General features: G+C 44.2%; 1 protein-coding gene across 2 annotated transcripts in view; it reads left to right on the forward strand.

The window, feature by feature from the left end:
- Positions 1–25,068, forward strand: part of STAC3 (SH3 and cysteine rich domain 3) — a 261,936-nt gene that overhangs the window by 206,067 nt on the left and 30,801 nt on the right. For both annotated transcript variants that reach the window (XM_063952423.1, XM_063952422.1), the window contains exon 5: positions 7,787–7,884. In XM_063952423.1, coding sequence (XP_063808493.1) covers positions 7,787–7,884 — 98 coding nt within the window. The remainder of the gene's footprint in view (positions 1–7,786; positions 7,885–25,068) is intronic.

Here is a 25,068-nt window from a genome sequence, read left to right on the forward strand (position 1 = left end):
CTAAGGGCAACAGCAAAACCCTAAAGGGTTACCAACGGGTGTGGCAGTAAACTCCTTGGTCAGAGATGGAATGATAGACACAAGGAGAGTCTCCACAATCCTAATCCTCACTTGCAGTGCACAGGTTCAGCTTACTGCCACTAAACTGACACCTGACACCTTGCACAGAGACAGGATTTAGGCAGGCAAGTCTTAGAATACAGCCGCAAACTTGCTAAGTTCACAGAGTAGTAAAAGAACCCCAGCAAGCTAAACGACTGACTCCAGTCTTACTGCTAGGTCTGGATTGGCAGAGTGTAGTACCAAATCCCCAGGCCTATTTGCAGTAAGCAACAACAAATACAAAGCTAACTTTCAGGAACTGACTAACCAACAAAGATTCAGCAGCATCTGCTTAACCTGAGAAGAGGCCTTATAAAGCAGGTGCTGTCCAAGCCCCACTCAGACCTCACAGACTGTGAGCACAAAAACCAGCACCGGATCCCCTGCCATGCACAGAGCCTGTAACCACTGCACAGCAAAAGACCCGAACCGGAGTATCAGCTGCGCTCAGGTTACTCCGCTAGCACTTGTCTCCCGGTTGCCATGACGACGTGGCAGCACAGGGCAGGAGACCCTAACAGGCCTCTCGGTCAATTTGCACATAATTCTTCTCTGCCACTGTCAAAGACCGTGAAGCAAACGCTATTGGTTTCTTGCTACCATCTCTCAGTTGATGTGATAACACTGCTCCAATGCCAAACGGTGGCGCATCACACGCCAGCCTGATGGGTAGTTTCGGATCAAAATGAGTAAGGACTTTATCAGATGTTATCAATCTTTTTGTTTCTGAGAATGCTTTATCACAGTCTTTTGTCCACTTCCATCGTGCATTTTTCTGTAGTAGAGCATTTAGCTGGTGTATTGCTGTGGAGAGGTCTGGTAAGAACTTGTGATTATATAATTAACTAGGCCCAGGTAAGATCTCAGTTGTGACACAGACTGTGGCTGGGGTACTTGTAGTACTGCCTCAATTTTATCATTTGATTTGTGCAGGCCTTATCTCTATCAATCACATGTCCACAATAGGAAATGCTTTCTTGGAAAAATGCACATTTATCTTTATTTACTCTGAGTCCATATTCCTGTAGTCGGGTTAATACTTTTTCTAAATTAATTAAATGGCCCACACTCCACATCATCTTTGCCTGTTACAGTGATGTCATACAGGTAACATTGCGTATCTGGTATTCCTTGTAGGACTTGATCCATTGCTCTCTGCCATAATGCTGGGGCAGAAGATAGTCCAAATACAAGACGGTTATATTGTAATAAACCTTTGTGAGTATTGATGGTTAAATATTTCTTAGATGCCTCCTCAATTTCCATTTGCACGTACGCTTGAGCTAGGTAAATTTTGGAGAAGCGGTCGCCCCCTGTAAGAGCTGCAAATATGTCCTCTATTTTAGGCAAAGGATACTGCACAGTCCATAGTACTGGATTTATTGTCATTTTAAAATCTCCGCAAATACGGATACTTCCCATTTTGTCTTTCTTTACTATCGAAACTATGGGCGTAGCCAATTCACTCCATTCCACTGGGGAGAGTATACCAGAGTCTTCCAGTTTCCGTAGTTCCTCCTCAACCGCTGGTCGGATGGCATAAGGTACCGTGCGAGCTTTACAAAACTTTGGAACGGTGGATCCTACTCTATACAGGCCTTAATGTCCTTTAACGTGCCTATCCCTGGTTGGAAAATGGGTTGTGCGGCAGCAAACAATTTAGAAAGTTCCTTAGTAGCTGCGTCATTGTTGGATACTTCAGATGCAGTAGATTGTAGCCTGTGAATGGAATGCCAATCAATTTGGATTTTCCTTATCCATTCATGGCCCAATAATGCCGGTCTACCGTGTGGAAGTATGTACAAATACAGCTTATGGCTATTGCCTTTGTATTTCACATAAACTTTTATTTTTCCCAATGGGGACACCGGTTCACCCGTATATGTGTGGAGTGTTACGGATGTTTAAAGGAATGGCAGCAAACAGGCGTTTGTAATCATTTGCATTTAGCACTGACAGAGCAGAGCCTGTGTCTAATTCCATTTTTAAGTCAATACCTGCTACTTCCAAAGTGACCCAAATCACTTGAAGCTCTTTTGCTGTCATAGAGTGCATCTCTAGGCTGCATAACCCTTTTTCTGTACCAGTACTAACAGTAGAGTCTGATTCATTATCGGCTACCTTATGTACCTGGGATGTTGTATGTTTTCTCCCGGGAACTTTGGATATTTGCAAGCAGTTTGGTGTTTTCCCCGACTGGCACACCCTTTCAATATGGCCTCTTTTCTTACATTTTCTACACACTTTGTCTTTAAACCAGCACTGACTGGCATCATGTGAGGACTTCCCACAGCAAACACAGGACTGTTTCTGATACCAATAAACTGGATTGGGAGTACATTCTAGTGCCTTTTGTTGCAATTCTGATGCATCCCTGGTTGTAGTCTCCATTGAAATAGCTATGGACAGTGCTCGCTCTAAGGTCAAGTCAGGCTCAGCCAGCAATTTCTTTTGTGTACTTGCACTTTTCATCCCACAAACTAGATGGTCTCATAGGGCATCTGATAAACCTTCTCCAAATGTACAGTGTTCAGATAACTTCCTCAGCTCTGACGTATTTAGAAATGCTTCCACTTTCAGATTGATTCCTTCTGTGAAACCTGAATCTTTCAGCAATCAGTAATTGTTTAGGGTTTAAGTGCTTTTGTAAAATGTCCACAATGTCAGTAAATGACTTGTTGGCTGGCTTCTCAGGTGCTATTAAACTCCTCAGCAAACTGTATGTTTGGGCACCCATTACACTGAGTAAGACTGGAACCTTCTTGTCTCCTTCCACTGAATTGTCAGAACAGTACAATTCCACTCTCTCAATATATGTAGCCCAGTCCTCTATAGTACCATCACATGCAGCTATTGTGCCAATATATCCTGACATTATTCCTGTATACTTTGTCCTCCCTTCCTTAGAAAATGAAAGATATAACTCAAGTGCTCCTTTTATTTAAGTTAGGTGCTGCTGGCAGTCTGAATGAGTTGTTCCTGTTTGCACCCCACAATTGTGCTGTATCAGCCCACTGGTGCTCCACTGATACCTGGAACCATGCTGAAGAAGAGTTTAATCCTCGTCGCCAGTGTTAAATCTGTTACTTATATTTCAATAAGTGTTTTTTTATGTAACCAGGACACAGTGAGTGTTGCATGCTTCTTTACTGGAGAAGTACAGGAAACCAAAGAATACAGAAAGAGATTCATACGCCAACTAATACAAATACAAAATAAGATCCGTTGTAACCTTCCACCAGAACACATATATAGCAATGGGAACTATATATACCACACATTTCATATTACACAGTTCCCCCTCCCATTATACCCAGTAGCACACTACATATTACACCTCTCCTTCCCCCATATAACCCCCAGTACATACAGCACCCACCTGGTTATTTGCTCCCTCCTGTAAACAGCAGGGAGCTGTCCCCGGGAGAGTGTGGTAGGGGGAAGAAGCCAAGGGCAGCTACATCCATGAGCAGGAGTAGGAAAGCTGGGCTGATACACACAGCCCACTGTGAGTGTGGTGCGCAGGGCCAGCCAGAGTAAAGCAGGTCCCTGGCTGCCGGGTTATGGGCTTCACTGTACGGGCAGCTGCTCTGCATATTGTTCCCTCACTGCTACTGCTTAGACACCGCCTAGCTCTCAGACAATCTGATGGCCACCATTACCCACAACCCAGTGGTGGCCGTCCGTGACTGTTCCACTGTAAGCCCTGCCCCCCGCATTTCCAGACTTGCGCATGCGCAGTCCGGATTTGCAAGGAGGAACAGTTAAAAACTGGGAGTGCTGGCAATGTTTGCGGGGCAGCGGGAGGGTCAGTTAAAAATTGGGAGCCTCCCGCTGAATGTGGGAGGCTAGGCAAGCCTGAGTTAGCTGCGATGCTGATAAGGTGTTTGACCGCGTCTCGTGGTCTCATTTGCTCAGGGTCATTCACACACAATAATTTGTGGTTGATTTTATTAGAGTATTCAGATTGCTTTATGCCAACCCACAGGTACACCTCACGATTAATGGATTGAACACAACCTTGTTTACTTTGTCTTGTGGCACGCGACAAGGGTGTCCACTTTCTCCCCTACTTTTTAATCTGGCCCTTGACCCATTGATTCGTACATGCATACAGGAGGTCTCATGGAAAGCGATAGAAATTGGCTCGTATTCTGTGAAGGTAGATGACTTATTGCTTTACTTTAATGATCCCATTGCGGCTTTTCCTTCACTACTAACTATATTGAAAAATTTCAACCTGATATCTGGCTTTTTAGTGAACTTTGATAAAAGGGAAGCATTGGCCCTGGGTCCACGGGCGAGGCAAGGTTGGGGCTCTACATTTCCGTTTAAATGGGCTGATGACTAAATAACGTATTTGGGGTTACGCTTATCGTCTAAACTCACTGAACTCTACTCTTTGAATTTTTCTTACTTTATTAATAAAATGGCGGTTGATTTTGCTAAGTGGCAACATCTCCCGATTTCGTACTTGGGTCGGTGCCACTTATATAAAATTATTTCCTTTCCTCGTCTACTATACCTGATCCAAATGCTACCGTTTTTAGTATCCAAGCAAGATATACACATGATCAATAGAGCCCTCACCAAATTTATTTGGGCAAATAAACACCCACGCATTGTGCTTTTTAAATTAAAACAATCATCCTTATTGGGGGTGTAAACCTGCTTTGCCAAGAGGACTATTCTGTGGCGGCCAATTATAGAGATGCTATAGACTGGGTGGGGGAGGCTGCGACAACTATGTCAGTAAGACACTTGAACAATCTATGTTGCCACGCGGTGATTTGCTAGCCATTTTGCACTTTTCCGATCCTACTATATTGGCGTCCGTACGTTTAAATCCATTATTATATTGTCCTTATAGAGCATGGACTCAGCTACGGAAACGCATGGGCCTTACTGTGGCACACACCTTATTCCAACCTCTAATATCTAATCCTACTTATCAAGGTGGGGAGGCCGATGGAATAGTAAAAAGCTTGTATCTCGGAGGTTTACGTTCGGTATACCAGTTTCTGAATACAGATTGTTCTGCGATTCTCACCCTGTCTCAACTTAAACAAAAATGCCCAACCCTCAGTTTCCTCCTATTTGCTTACTTCCAGGTGAGAAGTTTTGCGACAAATTTGATTTCTCGTTTACGACCGATTGACTTAACCTTCCCTCTAGAAAATCAGATGAGATTGAATATTCATTCTTCCTATTCTACATCTTTAATATATGCACATACCAGACGAAGGTTAGATCTGTCCAAGCCTACTACTGGGTTAGCCAAATGGAAGAATACCCTGCCTGGAACGGATCTCCAAACTGTACATAGATGGAATATGCAGCTTAATAACTACAGGTTGAGTATCCCATATCCAAAATGCTTGGGACCAGAAGTATTTTGGATATCGGATTTTTCCGTATTTTGGAATAAGTGCATACCATAATGAGATATCATGGCGATGGGACCCAAGTCTAAGCACAGAATGCATTTATGTTTCATATACACCTTATACACACAGCCTGAAGGTCATTTTAGCCAATATTTTTAATAACTTTGTGCATTAAACAAAGTTTGTGTACATAATCATATAGACAATACATTTATGTTTCATATACACCTTATACACACAGCCTGAAGGTCATATAATATAATATGTTTAATAACTGTGTGTATTAAACAAAGTTTGTGTACATTGAGCCATCAGAAAACAAATGTTTCACTATCTCACTCTCACTCAAAAAAATCTGTATTTCAGAATATTTGGATATGGGATACTCAACCTGTATTTGGTATCTTCCTCATATGCTGAGCTGCATTTGAAAATTCTACATAGGGTATATAATGGGTGGTCTTCTGTTTGCCGGCGGTCGGGCTCCCGGCGCTCAGTATACCGGCGCCGGGAGCCCGACAGCCGGCATACCGACAATTATTTTCCCTCGTGGGGGTCCACGACCCCCATAGAGGGAGAATAAAATAGTGTGGCGCGCGTAGCGCGCCACCGTGCCTGTAGCGTGGCGAGCGCAGCGAGCCCGCAAGGGGCTCATTTGCGCTCGCCAAGCTGTCGGTAAGCCGGCGGTCGGGCTCCCGGCACCGGGATGCTGGTCGCCGGGAGCCCGACCGCCGGCCAGCCGTAGTGAACCCGTATATAATACCCCCCACCTTAGATTTTGTACTGGTGTCTCTGATGATTCCCTGTGTTTCAAGTGCTCCTCACCTGATGCAGATATCGTTCACAGTCTCTGGGCCTGCCCTATAATTCAAGCATTATGGAAAGACGTTCATGATTATATTAATGTAAATTTAAATATTCCCTTTACTATTTCCCTAGCTTGGGCTTTTTGGAACCAATATGATACTCATTCCTCCTCACTATCCAAGGGTGCCAAACTGTTGTTGGCGCGTGTAGCTGTAGCCACGAAGAAAACTATATTGTCCCAAATGGGTGCATAGGAATCCTGTGTCTATTACACTTATGCGCCCCCAATTGTCATATCTTTATCAGATGGACTGGGTGGAGTGTTCGCTAGATGCGGAAACCCGCTCTACCAAATTTTTTACTGTATGGCTGCCATATATTGTTACCCTCCTGTTACCCACCAGGAATCTTATATGTAAAGTGGTCAGACTAACTACGTGGTATAACATGGAACTACTTACACGGGGATCTCCACCTTTCTAGTCAGTAAAGGGGTATTCTTTACACTGCTTCTTTTATATTCTTACAGTGACCGTCATGGCTCATTTGTGTACTTGTTAAACCATATGTGTGCCTTTATTGTTTATTCTGTACTCTGTCACTGCAGTGGTTCTCTGTGATATTATGTATTTTTAATACTGCTATACTGTTGTGTATGTGAAATTATTCTTAAAAAACACATTTGAAAAAAAGAAATAATACCATTTGAAGGATGCAGCAGTTGACTTAACAACAACGATACCATGGAAGTTTTGGCTGTTGCTCTCACACCTCACCAGACCGCGTCCTGCAGCCTGACTTCCACCTGTAGGGAGATGCATAGGGAGATATTCGGATAAGGGCAGTACGGATGGTGTAATGGTTAGCATTACTGCCTCACAGAACTGAGGTCATGGGTTCGAGTCCCACCATGGCTCTAACTGTGCGGCGTTTGTATATTCTCCCCGTACTTGCGTGGGTTTCCTCTGGGTTCTCCGGTTTCCTCCCACAATCCAAAAATATACTGGTAGGTTAATTGGCTTCCAACAAAAATTTACCCTAGTGTGAATGTGTCTGTGTGTACATGTGATAGGAAATATAGATTGTAAGCTCCACTGGGGCAGGGACTGATGTGAATGGCCAAATATTCTCTGTAAAGCGCTGCAGAATATGTGTGCGCTAAATAAATAACTGGTAATAATAATAATAATCTTATTCAATTAGCCGCTGTAATTCACAGCACCTAATTGACACCCCCCTCCCAGGGATAATTAATTGTCCCCAATGCTGGCAGTCATGTGGGATTTTTTTCGCATGCCTGAGTCCGCCTTTTTTGCAGCCAAATTTTTTTTTCGGTGCTAATATTGAATATCCCCCATAGGGTCATAATGCAGCTTCTGTAAAGTTATATAGATCTGATTGCACTTTTTTTTTTTTAAACTACAGTAATTTAGCTTCTGAATAGTTCTGATCATTGACTGAACTTGGTCTTTACATTCTCTTCATCACAGCTGCTGCCAATCGCACTGATCCTGTGTTTGATACTTTGAGGACTGGCGTCATTATGGCAAATAAAGAAAGAAAGAAAGGACAAGATGACAAGAAGAATGTGAGGAACCTGTATATGTCTCTTAACATAAATATAAAACTATTTATTGCAATTAGCATTTTTACATTTTGCAATAAACAAAACCATAGAGAGGTTCATAATCTAAGAGCATCACAATAGAAAGCACACAACACTGAATGTTATTCCGCCACGCCGCCACCTGCCTGTGGGAGGGAGCATATTGTTCACTGGTGGGATAAATGGGTAAAGCAAAAAGATTAAGGGGTAAATTTACTAAAATGGGATTTCTGTTTAGAATGGGATCAGATTAGAATCTACTTCTCATTTATCTAGCTCCTTCTAGAAGACAATAAGTAGAATATGATTGGTTGCTATGGACAACATCCCATCTTAAATAGAACTCCCATCTTAGTAAATTTTCCCCTAACAATGTATAAGAAGTGATCAGGGCAGGGGTTAGCGGGTAGACATGCAAAGAGATAGCAGAGCCCAGCTTGCAAGTTTACAATCTGCAGTATAAGTAACTTAGGGAATTTCTGAATGCACATATTACTTATACTGTCCCTACAGCTACGCCAAATATTACAATAAGCAAAATGTCATTGTTTCTTATAACACTGCCTCTAGAAACACTGTTCCCTTGAACTCAATTATTCTCATTAAATATATCCCATGTTTAACTCATAGGACGGGGTGTATACATTTCCAAATGAAAATTGTGTCCCTCTTTCGTCTGCATACCAGCATCTGCAATCGTCAGTATGCAGGGACATTTACCTGCAGGGACAGCTCTTCTGATAAGAGCTGTCCCTTGCAAAGAGATGACTTCCAGGTTTATGTGCAATCGCCAGGGGACAGAGGTGTCTATTCATGATGCAGTGAAAAGTGTGGAGAAGTGAACCAGTGGAGAAGTTGCCCATGGCAACCAATCAGCTGTCCTGAATAATTTTATAGTATGCAAATTATAACTGTTACGTCAATGCTAACTGGTTGCCATGGGCAACTTCTCCACTGGATCACTTCTCTACACTTTTCACTCAGGGTTGCACGATTTAAATCAAATGATTAAATCAATGATTTAAATCAAATGATTAAACCATGATTTAAATCAAAACATAAAAAAACTACAACTTTTGCTTAGAAAGAGATAGACGTGTAGGTGGGGGCAGTCCTTTTTTTTTTTTTTTAGCTCAGTTGGGGAGACTAATTTATGGTTTATAGGAGATTCTACCAAGTATATACTACCAAATGACGTATACTGGAATACTATGGCAGACTGTTTGGAGCCCTTTCTGAAAAACTTGCCCATTCTTGTTAGAGTATGTGATGAAAACAAAGATGATATCCCACAAGACATTATTAACAAAGTTAATAACATTGGTATTATGCGGAGTGCTGAATATTATTTGGCTCGACTGAAACCTGTAGCTGTAGCCCTAGATCGTGCACAAAGACGCAACTGCAGGATCAGTGAGGTCGTACAAATGTGGAAGAAGCTGCTAGATGATCTTGAAGACATTGGACACCACATCATTGTAATAAAGCTGGCAAAGTCAAGAGCTAAAATTGCACTCACAGATGCCCACTTGCTGGCTAATCTACTTGATCTTAGGTACAGGGGAAAATAGCTTAGTCCTGCTAAAATTGAGGCTGCTATAGCGTTTGCTCATGTCAATAATCGTCAAATTATGCTAGTCATCAACTTTCGTGCATCCATGAAACCATTTACACCATACATGTTTGAAGTGGACACTTTACGCCAAGTCTCTCCTCTAGCCTGGTCCTACGCGGCTCAACCTCAGTTAGACACTTCTGTAGTAAATCTTCTGAAGCAGATGTTCACCGCAGTTTCATCAAGTGCAGGAATTTAAAGGATTTTTTCCACTTATGGTTTTGTACAATCCAAAACAAGCAACAGATTGGGAAACAAAAAAAGCAGTTAAGCTGGATGCATGCTACAGTACCTTTTCTGTTGAGGATAAACGTGAGGACGTGGTCAAAGACCTGAACATGTTTGACTCCGACTCAAACAACTGATTGAGTAAAAATCAGAGCCTAATTGTACTTCTTGATGCACCTATTTAGTGTGTATTTATTCTATTACTGAGTTATTTTGTTACTGTTCTCACTTCAAAAATTGTTCATGTATTACTAAAACAAAGTGTAAACATCTAAAATTAAACAGTTTACTTAAAAAAATGAAGAAACAAATCCTATTTTTATGCAACCCTGTTTTCACACCTTCAGGAATAGACCCCAGAGACTCCAATGGTTTCTTGCAAAAAGAAATCCATAGTCCTCTATCCAACTGTGGATGGCCCTGCCTATTGTACAGATGCCCCGGAAAGCTTAGTTTTCCAGAACTCCATAGAAATCTATGGGAACTGCTGTGCTGCTGGTCCACAGAGGATATCTGATATGCCAGCAGACCATTTTTAATACATATGGGGACCCACATACATGTATATTGAATTAATGCTGCATTATTATCTTTGATACATCCCGTCCTTAGTCCATTGGAAGAATACTGTCAGTAGAAGATTAGCAATATTCTTTAAAATATACTTATGGCATTTACACAGGGATTAATGTTACGTGTGTTATATACATTTTTCATCATTGGGTGGCACTAGGGTTACCACCTCATCCCTTTAATTCTGGACACATATTAATTACACAGGTTCTGTTGCTGATTAAAACCAGGTGAAATGGAGTCTTGAAGTCAGCCAGCCACAGAACCTGTGTAATTAATATGTGTCCAGAATTAAAGGGATGAAGGATGCCTAGGTGGCACATACAGTAGCATACCCTCCAACATTTTACACATAAAAATCGGTACAAATTCGAAAAGGGGGCATGGTCACGGGTAAAGGGGACGTGGCCACTCCCCTTTTCCTATACTTTCAATGGAAGTTTGGAGAGCCAAAAATCGGTACAGAATATAAAAAAAGGTACTGTACCTGCCAAAAAGGTACAGTTGGAGGGTATGCAGTAGAGATCTTTTTACCTTGGGGTCTAGAATATATCTAGGTATGCCCCTGTACCTGCTTATTGTAATGTGGTATAAAATGATTGGCATTATAATGTTACATCATATGAACTAAGGAACTGTAATGTGGCACAATATGAAGTGAAGGCACGATAGTGTGGCATAATATGAACTGGGGACACTTTATTGTACAGTGTTGCATAATGTGTATTGGCAGCCCTACAGTGTAATATTACATGAACTAAGGCACTACGCTGTTTCAGAAAATAAAAGGGGGTCTATTTACTAAGCCTTGGACGCAGGTAAGGTGGATGGAGATAAAGTACCAGCCAATCAGCTCCTAACTGTCATGTCACAGGCTAGTTTAGAAAAATTGCAGTTAGGAGCTGATTGGCTGGTACTTTCTCTCCAACCACTTTATCTCCATCGAAGGCTTAGTAAATAGACCCCTAGGGCACTACTCTGGGGCATAAATATAACAACTGCTGCAGAGAGATGTCTCTCCATAAGCATATCGGACAGTAGCCCCTTCAAAATGTTGCTATGGGGCCCACAAACTTCTGGCTACATCCCTGCCTTTAGGTAAGCCATGACTGGAGCATTATTGTCGTCATGTAAACTTTTCAGGTTTCTTACATTTATTACATGGGAACTGATGCAAAAAGCAGCATGAAAGCTAATCATTACAGGGCCAAGTGGTAAGTTTGAAATAATTTACTTCTGACCATACATAGCATTCATTCACCTGATGTTCTGTAGGTAGCCTTGTTCTGTTATGTAAACATAGAAGATGTACAGAGGTGAATTACTTACATTGTGCAATTTACCCCTACTAAGTAACCAATGCAATATTTGATTTCCTTAGTTTAGGTCAGTGGTTCCCAAACTCGGTCCTCAGGATACCCAAACAGCTCACGGTTTACAGGTCACCTAGCAGGTGCACAGGTGTTTTCATTGCTCACTGACACATTTGTAAAAGATCCACACATGGAGCTAATTTTGTTACTTGCGATTCTGTGAGGAGACCTGGAAAACATGACCTGTTTGGGGCCCTGAGGACCAGATTTAAGAACCTGTGGTCTCTAGGTTGTCCTGGATCAGTGGAAGCTAATTACTTACTGGTTGCTAAAAATAACTGTTAATTGGTACCACATAAATAAAATAAATCCTCATAAGGACATTTATGATTTGCAGTGAACGCGCATCAATGTGGAAACATTTCTTGTTAATTTTCTATTGTAAATATATATGTTTCTCTGCAAGAGATGACTGGGCCAGTATGCTTCATGTAGAATCCAGGGAAGTAATACACCAGCTTCTGTGCAAAAATTCTGATGAGAGAGTGGATAGAGAATGACAAATTATTCTAATGAACTTATAGAGGCACATTCAATTAGCCATGGACTAATACAGGGGTGTTTTAACAGAGGAGGGGCCCAATGTGCAGACTCTGGGTGGGCCCCCACCTCTGCACGGTGCAGGGGTCTCTGGCATACCTTCCAACATCAGGAGATGGGAAAGTGGGACTCCCTGGCGTGGTGAAGCCACGTCGCTGATGAAAGCGGGCATGGCTTCACAGGAGTGCTGCATTTGTGAACCGCGCACCAGTTTTCCGTCACTATGGGGGCATGCCCGGTGCTCTGGGAGCTGCTGGCATACCCCCAGACCCCCTGTCTCCCGTGAATAGGCACTGTAAGCGCTGCTCTGCTGGGCAGAGCAGTGACTGGCAGAAGCCTCCCAAATGCCCCACCCACCACAGGACACTGCAGCCCGCGGGTGGGGCGGTGGTACAATACCCCCAAAAATGGGACTGTCCCACAAAAATCGAGACAGTTTTGAGGTATGTCTCCCCCAAAGTTAACTTTCTTTCCTGTTACTGTATTTAGAGTGAAGCAAACCTTATTCATTATTATTATTATTATTATTATTATTATTTTTACTAGTATTATTATTATTATTATTATTATTATTAATAATAATATATTTATATAACACAAGCATGCTTTATAGTGCTTTGACATCGTAGTAAAACAAGTCCTACAAGTTTCTAGTCGCATCTTGCATTTATCGGGTATACGCATGTCTGCAATGTATGCAAGCTAAATGACATGAGATCGGTTTCAGAAATTCACGTCTAACTGAACTGATCTCTTGAAGTATTTTATATTTGTTTTGGCAAAGCCCAGGCGACCAATGTTTGAACTGAGAGAGGGGCGATGCAGCAAAAGAACATTGGCCCTCATTCCGAGTTGTTCGCTCGCTAGCTGCTTTTAGCAGCTTTGCACACGCTAAGCCGCCGCCTACTGGGAGTGAATCTTAGCTTTGCAGAATTGCGAACGAAAGATTCGCATAATTGCAAATAGAAATTTCTTTGCAGTTTCTGAGTAGCTCGGGACTTACTCTGCCACTGCGATCAGTTCAGTCAGTTTCGTTCCTGGTTTGACGTCACAAACACACCCAGCGTTCGCCCAGACACTCCCCCGTTTCTCCAACCACTCCCGCGTTTTTCCCAGAAACAGCAGCGTTTTTCCGCACACACCCATAAAACGGCCAGTTTCCGCCCAGAAACACCCACTTCCTGTCAATCACACTCCGATCACCAGAACGAAGAAATTTCTTCGTTAAGCCTTGAGTAAAATACCTAACTTTTTGGCAAATTTACTTGGCGCAGACGCACTGCGAACATTGCGCATGCGCAGTTTGCGACAAATCGCTCCGTTGCGAAAACCACTAACGAGCGATCAACTCGGAATGAGGGCCCTTTTGCAAGGAAAATCAATCTAGTCACTGCATTCCAAATAACCTTGTAGGGGTAAAAGTCTGTTTAATGGAAGACAATAAGGAGAGAATTGCAGTAGTCAAAGGGCCTAATTCTGAGTTGATCGCAGCAGGAATTTTGTTAGCAGTTGGGCAAAACCATGTGCACTGCAGGGGAGGCAGATTTAACATGTGCAGAGAGAGTTAGATTTGGGTGGGGTGTATTCAAACTGAAATCTAAATTGCAGTGTAAAAATAAAGCAGCCAGTATTTACCCTGCACAGAAACAAAATAATCCACCCAAATCTAACTCTCTCTGCAAATGTTATATCTGCCTCCCCTGCAGTGCACATGGTTTTGCCCAACTGCAAACAAATTTGCTGCTGCGATCAACTCAGAATTACCCTCAATGGGGGTAATTCCAAGTTGATCGCAGCAGGGATTTTGTTAGCAGTTGGGCAAAACCATGTGCACTGCAGGGGAGGCAGATTTAACATGTGCAGAGAGAGTTAGATTTGGGTGTGGTGTGTTCCATCTGCAATCTAATTTGCAGTGTAAAAATAAAGCAGCCAGTATTTACCCTGCACAGAAACAAAATAACCCACCCAAATCTAACTCTTTCTGCACATGTTATATCTGCCTCCCCTGCAGTGCACATGGTTTTGCCCAACTTCTAACAAAATTCCTGCTGTGATCAACTTGGAATTACCCCCAATATGAGAGATAATGGGGTAAATTTACTAAGCTCAGCAAACACAGGAGTGTTTGGGCGTTTTTTCAGTCATGGAAATTTACTAAAGAACAAACATTATAGGACATGGGCATATGATGAAGTAAACCATCAGCTAAACTGAAACACAGAATCGTTTCTGCAAACTAGGATGAAAATGCACTTTTCAAACAGACATTCCCCTCAGTAGCGTTTTCAGAGTAGATGCACATATCAGGGAGATCTGCGCAGTGCTTCTATGCAAAAAAGTCTTTAGAGTGTTAAAAATGTGAAAAAAAAGAACGGGGTCCCCCCCCACAAGCATATCCAGCCCCATGATTATTAAAGGTTTTTTTTTTTTCTGTTTTTTTACATTTGTTTGCACATTTACACACAGAAACACTGCACAAAGCTCACTGATATGTGCAGGCTTCATATTCGGGAGTGTTTGGCTGCTGGCAAACATGGACACATACACCACTGGAAAACAAATAAACTAAAACACTGGAATATAGTAAATACCAGTGTATTAGTTTAGAAAAATCACCCATGTCTGATTATTATTATTATTACATTTTATTTACAAGGCGCCACAAGTGTTTCAGAGCGCCGTACAAAGGACAGTACAGGGAGACAAAGCATAGCATTACAGTAGATACATAACAAAAATAGAGTACAGGTAACAAAGAGGACCACAATTCTCAAAACATAATAAAGCTAGGATGTAAGTAGTGAGGGAGTGATCATCGTACTACTAGGGGCTGGTGGCCATAGATGGAGATTGTCAGGTCCGGGTGTTTTTGTGAATCCGTTAACCCGGGACCAACCACAGGTGTAGGTGCTGGGGTATGAAGAAAGCAGGGAGGACGAAGAAAGTTCTATTCCATATATTTATTGAAATTAACAATTCCAGTAAAGAGTTAAATGACAAGTTGTTAATCATCATATCATACTGAAGTATTGCAGGAATGCCAGAAATAATATGCAGGATAAATCTCAAAGACAAATAAAAGAAATGTTCATGGTACTGTATATAAAACAAGCTGATGAATAAATGTTGAATTGTCCAAATATAAACAAGCTTTGATGCTGAACTGCAGAATGTGATTAACTGGATAATGCAGACATGAAGAAATAACTGTAAGGATTTGCAATGGAGTTTTGAGAGTTAACTGAGAGACTGTGAAGAATTATCCTTGTTATGACAACATAGCAAATATAAAGTACTGAATAGGGTTACTTGCGGGTTCCGGAGATCACTGTGAAACTGTAGTAGATGACAAGGTGATGAATGGGTTAAATGCAGAGTTGAACAAACGAACAGCTGAGGGAAATGGAATCCTCCAAACTTTGAATGGTAGGCCGACAAGGTAACCTCATGCAAGACTCTGGGAATTCAACTGTTTCCAGTAGGTGAGCAATTAACTGACAGCACAGCGGAGAGCCGGTGGATCTTTCAGCAGTGAAGGCTGCAGACGGACCTCTGGGAACGGAGGCGATATCTGGACCACGGGAATCACACAGGAATGCACGGAGAGAGCTCAGAGCTAGAGCACAGCGTTGATACAACAAAGCACTGGCCCAGAGTAACATAATCCCAGCCTACTTAAAGGCAGCACAAGCACGGGATTGGCTTACACCTGCCCACAGGTGTTTTCACAAGTGCTCTGTATTACCTATTTGGTCTCCAACATGGCCACCTCCTATACAGCAGACACACCGCAGTGCCTTAGGCCATTTGGTCCCCGCACTCACAGTTCCCAGATTCTGCATTACCTGTGCCACCGATCACGCCGCGTCCCCACATGGGCGCACAGCACCACGAGCAACCGCACTGGCAACGGATGAACCCCAGAACCCGCAAAGGTAAGAGACTGGTTCGTGACAGTACCCCCTCTTCTACGGGTGGTCTCCGAACACCTTTGAACCTTATCAGGATTTTTGGAGAAGTATTTCTGTACCAGTCTTGGAGCATGAACATCTTCAGAGAAAACCCAGGATCTCTCCTCCGGACCGTAACCCTTCCAGTCGACCAGAAACTGTAAACGTCCATATCGGGAACGTGAGTCCACAATCTCTTTAACTTCAAATTCCTCATTCTGCAAAGAGTGAACTTTAGGAGATTTGGACTGGTTAGTACGGAACTTATTGAGAATCAAAGGCTTCAGTAAAGATGTATGAAAGGCGTTAGGAATTCTCAAAGACTGTGGCAACTTGACTTTGTATGACACAGGGTTGAGTACTTTTACAATGGGAAATGGACCAATAAACTTGGGAGCAAATTTCTTAGAAGGAACTTTGAACCTGAGATTGCGCGTAGAAATCCAAACTTGGTCTCCCACCTTGTAATTCGGTACAGCTTTACGTTTTCTATCTGCAAAAGATTTATAACGAGCGGAAGTTTTGACCAACGACTTACGCACACAACTCCAGATTCTGGATAGACGTTGAAGCTCTTGATCTGCTGCTGGAACCTCTAGGGCTGGCAATGGATGGAACTCTGGCACACGAGGATGAAAGCCGAAGTTAATATAAAAGGGCGTAGATTCTGAAGACGAATGGAAGAGATTATTATGAGCAAATTCTGCCAATGGAAGGTAGTCAACCCAGTCATCCTGTGAGGACGATATATATAGCCGGAGAAATGTTTCAAGGTCTTGGTTTACTCTCTCAGTTTGTCCATCTGTCTGAGGATGATATGCAGAAGAAAAGTTCAACTTGACATTTAAAGATGAACAAAGCGACCTCCAAAACTTGGCCACAAACTGTGTTCCCAGATCAGAGATGATCTCACGAGGAAGGCCATGTAACTTGAAGATTTCAGAGATGAACAATCTGGCTAATAAAGGGGCTGATGGTAACCCAGTTAATGGAATGAAATGTGCCATTTTCGAAAATCGATCCACTATCACCCAAATGGTATTTCGCCCTTTTGATGGAGGTAGATCGGTCACAAAATCCATTGAGATATGAGTCCATGGTTGTTTGGGTATGGATAATGGATGTAATAAACCTGGTGGAGAACTTCTTGGACTCTTATGTTGGGCACATTTAGGACATGCTGCAATAAACTCTTGGACATCGGCTTTGAGACGTGGCCACCAATAAGACTGTTGAATAAACTTGAGAGTCTTTAGAACCCCAGGATGACCCATGAAGGCAGAGGAGTGAGACCAGGTAAGCAGCCGTTTTCGAAGACTTGTGGCGACAAAGGTCTTGCCAGGTGGAGGAACTGGAGAGGTTCGAGTCATTAAAAAGGACGTAGGATTCACAATGGCTTGATTCGTGGTAGCATCATTTAATTCAGAAGAAGCAAAGGACCGGGAAAGGGCATCTGCCTTTTTGTTCTGAGACCCTGGACGATAGGTGAGCTTGAAATCAAATCGTGTGAAGAAAAGCGCCCATCGAGCTTGTCGTGGATTCAAACACTGAGCTGACTGCAGATACAGAAGATTCTTATGATCAGTATAAACTGTAATGCGATGTTGTGCTCCTTCTAGAAGGTATCTCCACTCCTCAAATGCCAACTTGATGGCAAGTAATTCTTGGCCACCGATTGCATAATTACGTTCGGCCGGGAGGAACTTACGGGAGAAATATCCGCAGGGATGGACCTTTTTATCTTCAAAGACTTGTGATAACACAGCTCCTACTGCTTCTGTAGATGCATCCACCTCTAGTAGAAAGGGACGATTCAAATCAGGCTGTCGAAGAATGGGGGCTGACCCAAAGGCTTGCTTTAAATCAGAGAAGGCTTTGATTGCTTCTGAAGACCAGTTCGTAGGATTTGCTCCCTTGCGAGTTAGGGCTGTGATGGGAGCAGCTAACGTAGAATAATTCTTAATGAATCTCCTATAGAAATTAGCAAAGCCGAGAAATCGCTGAATCCCCTTGAGAGTTGTAGGAGTGGACCAATCTCGGATAGCTTGTACCTTACCGGGATCCATACATAGCTCTGATCCAGAAATGATGTAACCAAAGAACGGTATGGAAGATACTTCAAAAGTGCACTTCTCTAACTTACAATAAAGTTGATTTTTCCTCAGACGTGTCAGTACCTCTTTAACTTGGTGACGGTGAGACTTTATATCCCTAGAGAATATTAGGATATCATCCAGGTACACTACTAGACACTTGTAGAGAAGATCACGAAAAAGTTCATTGACATAGCTTTGAAAAACTGCAGGTGCATTACAAAGACCAAAAGGCATTACAAGGTATTCGTAATGCCCATCCCGGGTATTAAAAGCAGTCTTCCACTCGTCCCCTGCCCGGATGCGGATTAAATTGTAGGCCCCTCGGAGATCCAGTTTTGTAAACACAGTAGCTCCTTTTACCCGATCAAATAATTCTGGAATTAAGGGTAATGGATACTTGTTTTTCACAGTGATCTCATTGAGTCCACGGTAATCTATGCATGGTCGTAACCCACCGTCCTTCTTCTTAACGAAAAAGAATCCGGCTCCTGCAGGTGAAGAAGATGGTCTGATAAATCCTTTGGTTAGATTTTCCTGTATATAATCAGACATAGCTTGCGTCTCTGGGATGGATAGCGGATAAATTCGTCCCCTAGGAGGTGTTTTACCCGGAACCAGGACAATTGGGCAGTCCCATTCGCGATGAGGAGGTAGAGAGTCTGCTGCTTGTTTACTGAAAACATCCGCAAAGGATTGATACACCGGAGGTAGGTCGGGAAGGCTAATTGACCGGAGAGGTACAATTGAGGCTAAACAGTCCTTGGTACAAGATTTACCCCATGAAAGGACTTCCATGGTTTGCCAATTAAGTTGAGGATTATGTTTCTGCAGCCAAGGTAAACCAAGTATCACATCTTGAGAGGCTTTGGGAATCACGTAGAAGGAGAGGTATTCGAAATGGAGCACACCAACTTTCATCTTGAGACATACGGTTCGATGAGTAATTATACCATCTGGAATTCGACTTCCATCCACTGCTCTAACGGCAACTGCTGCTTCCAGAGGCATGGTTTGAACTTTAGACCGTATGACAAAGGCTGAGGAGATGAAGTTCTCGGCTGCCCCGGAATCTAGGAGAGCTGAAACTTTCACTGTAGAACTTGGAACTTCTAATTGAATAGACAAGGTCGGCTCTTTCCCAGAACGTGATTCTAAAGTAACTCCTAGCTTAACCTAACTTGAATAAGCTAGGAGCGAGAGTTTTCCTGGCCGGAGTTTGCAGGATTTAACCAAATGTTCGGAGGACCCACAGTACATGCAGAGGTTACCCTGTCGACGACGAAGTCGTTCTTCCTCTGTGAGGCGAGAGCGCCCAATCTGCATAGGTTCTTCTGTTGTTACCGGCGACTGTGATGAAGAATCTTGTCGAGGCCTAGGATGATAACGTGGACTGGATCGCTCTGTCCTGGATTTCTCTAAACATCGCTCTCTGTAGCGTAGGTCAAGTTTGTTACAGAGAGAAATCAATTCATCCAGTTTAGTAGGCACATCCCGGATGGTTAAATCATCCTTGATTTTCTCTGAAAGTCCATTCCAAAACGCGGCGATCAGGGCCTCCTCATTCCAATTTAACTCTGAAGACAACGTGCGAAACTGAATAATATATTGACTGACAGGACGTAAACCTTGACGTAGACGGAGAATCTCCAAAGATGCTGAGGTGGTTCTGCCTGGTTCGTCAAAGATTCTCCGGAAGGATGATACGAACTCCTTGTAATTAGAGAGGATAGGATCACCTCTTTCCCATAATGGTGATGCCCACTCCAGAGCCTGACCGGAGAGGAGGGCAATAATATATGCAACCTTAGCACGAGCTGATGGGAAACTGGCGGACAACAGTTCGAACTGGATCTCGCATTGATTCAGGAATCCTCTGCAAAGTTTTGGAGTTCCGTCAAACTTACTCGGAGAGGGTAACTGCAAGCGGGACGTAGGCAACGTCACAGGAGAAACTGTAGTGGTAACTGGGACAACCGGAGTTGGAATCTGGACTTGAGACATTTTAATAGCCGTATGAAGAGTCTCTAAACGGTCTGCCATAGTTTGCATAAACTGCACTATTTGTGTCTGTATAGACTCCTGGTTTTCCAGACGGGAAAGGATATCTGACGTAGCACCGCCTCCTGCGAATTGGTCACTTGACGGATCCATGTGGCCAGTGCTTACTGTCAGGTACGGGTGTTTTTGTGAATCCGTTAACCCGGGACCAACCACAGGTGTAGGTGCTGGGGTATGAAGAAAGCAGGGAGGACGAAGAAAGTTCTATTCCATATATTTATTGAAATTAACAATTCCAGTAAAGAGTTAAATGACAAGTTGTTAATCATCATATCATACTGAAGTATTGCAGGAATGGCAGAAATAATATGCAGGATAAATCTCAAAGACAAATAAAAGAAATGTTCATGGTACTGTATATAAAACAAGCTGATGAATAAATGTTGAATTGTCCAAATATAAACAAGCTTTGATGCTGAACTGCAGAATGTGATTAACTGGATAATGCAGACATGAAGAAATAACTGTAAGGATTTGCAATGGAGTTTTGAGAGTTAACTGAGAGACTGTGAAGAATTATCCTTGTTATGACAACATAGCAAATATAAAGTACTGAATAGGGTTACTTGCGGGTTCCGGAGATCACTGTGAAACTGTAGTAGATGACAAGGTGATGAATGGGTTAAATGCAGAGTTGAACAAACGAACAGCTGAGGGAAATGGAATCCTCCAAACTTTGAATGGTAGGCCGACAAGGTAACCTCATGCAAGACTCTGGGAATTCAACTGTTTCCAGTAGGTGAGCAATTAACTGACAGCACAGCGGAGAGCCGGTGGATCTTTCAGCAGTGAAGGCTGCAGACGGACCTCTGGGAACGGAGGCGATATCTGGACCATGGGAATCACACAGGAATGCACGGAGAGAGCTCAGAGCTAGAGCACAGCGTTGATACAACAAAGCACTGGCCCAGAGTAACATAATCCCAGCCTACTTAAAGGCAGCACAAGCACGGGATTGGCTTACACCTGCCCACAGGTGTTTTCACAAGTGCTCTGTATTACCTATTTGGTCTCCAACATGGCCACCTCCTATACAGCAGACACACCGCAGTGCCTTAGGCCATTTGGTCCCCGCACTCACAGTTCCCAGATTCTGCATTACCTGTGCCACCGATCACGCCGCGTCCCCACACGGGCGCACAGCACCGCGAGCAACCGCACTGGCAACGGATGAACCCCAGAACCCGCAAAGGTAAGAGACCGGTTCGTGACAGAGATGAGCCTTTACCAGCAGGAGAAAAAGCGGGTAAAGATGGTCGCTGAGTAGGGGAGAGCTGCGAGTGAACGGTGTCGAGAAGAGGGCTTAGATAACAAGAGGAAAGAGGGCCCTGCTCTGAAGAGCTAAAAATCTAGTGGGAAGGGTCGACAGACAGATGACATGAGGTGCAAGCAAGCGGGAAGTAGCCTGATGGCAGGATTTAAGCAAAGCTGAGATGTTCAAGGCATGAGGCAGGGGGATGGAGGAGCGGCGTCAGGACTAGGTTATGCATCGGGAGGGTATGCTTTGATGAATAGGTGGATTTTTAGTGCTTGTTTGAAGCTTTGCAAGGTCGGGGAGAGTGGGGAAGTGCGTTGCACTGAAGGGGCGCAGCACGGGCATAGTCTTGAACTCGAGAATGGGAAGCAGTAACCAGGGTGGTGGAGAGGCGACCGTCATTGGTCGACCGTAGGAGGCAGATGGGAGAGGAGGTTGGAGATGTAGGGAGCAGTGGAATTAGAAATGGCCTTGTATGTGGGGGTAAGGAGTTTGAAGAAGATTCTGTAGGGGAATGGGAACCAGTGTAGATTTTGTCGAAGTGGAGTGGCAGATGTGGAGCGGCGGGAGAGGAAGATAAGCCTAGCTGCGGAGTTCAGGACAGATTGGAGGGGAGCGAGATGGGAGCAGGTGAGGCCAGTGAGGAGAACATTGCAGTAGTTGAGATGTGAGATGACCAGTGAGTGGATAAGTTTAGTTGCACTCTGGGAGAGAAATGGCCTGATGCGAGCAATGTTGCGTAGCTGGTACCGACAGGATTGTGCCAGAGCTTGGATGTGGGGTGCAAAGGAGAGGGAGGAGTCAAGAGTGACTCCCAAGCAACGGAGTTGGGGAACGGGGGAGATGATGGTGTTGTCAACCGTGATAGAGATATTGGTAGGGGGTGTTGCTCTGGGTGGGGGAAAGATGATGAGTTCAGTTTTGTTCATGTTGAGATTCAGAGAGCGCTCAAACATCCAAAAGGAGACTGCGGAGAGGCAGCTGGAAATCTGAGAGAGGACAGAGGGGAACAGATCAGGAGAGGAGAGGTAGAGTTGAGTGTCATCAGCATAGAGGTGGTATTGAAGGCCAAAGGAGTTAATAAGCGCACCCAGGAAAGAAGTATACAGGGAGAACAGAAGGGGGCCAAGCACAGAACCCTGAGGGACACCAACAGGAAATATGGAAGGGTGTGAGGTGGTGCCGGAGGCAGACACAGAGAAGGAGCGGTTAGTGAGGTAAGAAGAAAACCAGTCAAGGACAGTGCTAGAGAGGCCAGCGTTTTGGAGTGTGCGGAGGAGAGGATGATCCACAGTGTCAAAGGCAGCAGAGAGGTCCAGAAGGATGAGCAGAGAGAAGTGGTTCCTGGATTTGGCCAAAAGCAGGTCATTGGTGACTTTCACCAGGGCAGTCTCAGTGAAGTGGAGTGGGCGAAAGCCAGAATGTAGTGGATCGAGGATGGAGTTGTCAGAGAGGTAGCTTGTGAGATGGCTGTAGACCAGTCATTCAAGTAGTTTAGAGGCAAAAGGGAGAAGACAGATGGGGTGGTATTAGTGGGTGATGAAGGGTCGAGGTTGGGTTTTTTGAGAATAGGTGAGACCAGAGCATGTTTGAATGGTGAGGGGAAGATGCCGGTAGAGAGCAATAGGTTAAAGAGGTGAGCAAGGTGGGAGCAGGCAGTGGGGGACAGGGGGCGGATAAGACGGGAGGGAAGGGGGTCCAGGGGGCAGGTGGAGGGGGGAGGATAAGATGAGGGAGTGGACTTCCTTGTCTGAAGTGGGATGGAAGGAGGATAGGGTGGGATAGATGGAGGGGAGCGATTTTGGGGCAGAGGGGTGACGGTGGGAGATATTGTGTTGGATATCCTCAATTTTGGAGATGAAGAAGGAGGCAAAGTCAGTGGCAGTGAGGGAGGATGGGAGGGGAGGAGGAGGGGGTGTTGAAAGTTTCAAAGAGACGGCTTGGACAGGATGACTGAGAAGAGATAAGTACTTGGAAAAAGTATTGGTTGGCGAGGGAAAGAGCAGAGCTGTAGGAGGAGAGAGTAAACTTGAAATGGAGGAAGTCCGGCAGAGAGTGAGATTTCCTCCAGGAGTGTTCAGCAGAGTGTGAGCATTTTTGAAAGAAGCATGTTAGTTTGGTGTGCCAGGGTTGGGGTCTGGAGCGGCGGAGAGGGACAGAGTAGAGGGGAGTCAAGAGTAGCGGTTAGGGCATACTTGCCTACCTAACCCTCTCCATGAGGGAGAAAATGCTCTGTTCCTGGACTTTCCTGGTAATGTGTGATTGCCATCACCTGTGGTGAGCTAGTTAATTGATAAGAAAGGTGTTACACCACAGGTGATGGCAATCATACATTACCAGGAAAGTCCAGGAATAGAGCATTTTCTCCCTCATGGAGAGGGTCAGGTAGGCAAGTATGGGTTAGGGAAGAGTTATAGAAAGAGGCTGCCTGGTTGGGACAGGCCATGGTGGAAAGAGGACACAGGAAAATCTCGAGGGAGGACATGAAAGTGGGGTCGAGAGACCCGAGATTGCGTCTGGTGATGGTGGGTCTGGGCGTGGAGAGGAGAAAGGAGTATGAGAGGGTGAAAGAAAGAAGATGGTGGTCAGGGAGAGTTTGAGAAATCAGAGAGATCACATCGGTGGGTGAAGACAAGGTCGAGGGAGTGGCCGAGATTGTGAGTAGGGGTTGGAGGTCCATTGAGAAAGTCCAAAGGAGGTGGAAAGGGCGAGATTAGTGGAAGCAGCATTAGTGATGTTAAAGTCACCGAGGATGACAGAGGGGAGGTCGGAGGAGAGAAAGTGGCTAAGCCAGGCAGCAAAGTTGTCAAGGAAAGGTGAACAGTGGCCAGGGGGGTGTTATATCACTGCCACAAGGAGGTGAATGGGGTAGAAGAGGCGGATAGTGTGGACCTCAAAGGGGGAGAAGATGAGGGAGGACTCAGGTGGGATGACACGAAAGGTGCAGCTAGGGGAGAGAAGGATGCCCACACCTCCAACCTGTCGGTCATTAGGTCTGACCGTGTGGGTGAAGGAGAGGCCTCCGTAGGAGAGGGCAGCAGTGGAGGTGGTGTCGGAGGAGGAGAGCCAGGTTTCAGTGATGGCGCAAAGGTTAAAAGTGTGGGAGATGAAGCGGTCGTGGATAGTTGGCAGCTTGTTGCAGATTGATCTACTGTAGTATTCCAGAGTGTACAGGAGAAAGGAAGGGGGGGGGGGGGGGCAGGGGAGATGGGGATAAGGTTGGCTGGGTTCTGAGTGCATGTGGGTGATTTGGAAATTGGGGGGTGGGACCTGGCAGTGAGGATTGGTATTGGACAGGGTCGAGGAGCCATAATTCCAGTACAGTAGTGTTGTTGTGAGGAATAGAATGGTGTGGGTGTAATATTGTACATGTGTTTAATCTTGTGCAAACATAGTAACATAGTTGATGAGGTTGAAAAGTCCATCGAGTTCATTCTGTATTGTAAAATTTTATTTCTGCTGTGGGGTACACTGGGCT

Source organism: Pseudophryne corroboree, chromosome 2 (genome assembly GCF_028390025.1).
Source record: "Pseudophryne corroboree isolate aPseCor3 chromosome 2, aPseCor3.hap2, whole genome shotgun sequence".
Classification (NCBI taxonomy): Eukaryota; Metazoa; Chordata; class Amphibia; order Anura; family Myobatrachidae; genus Pseudophryne; species Pseudophryne corroboree.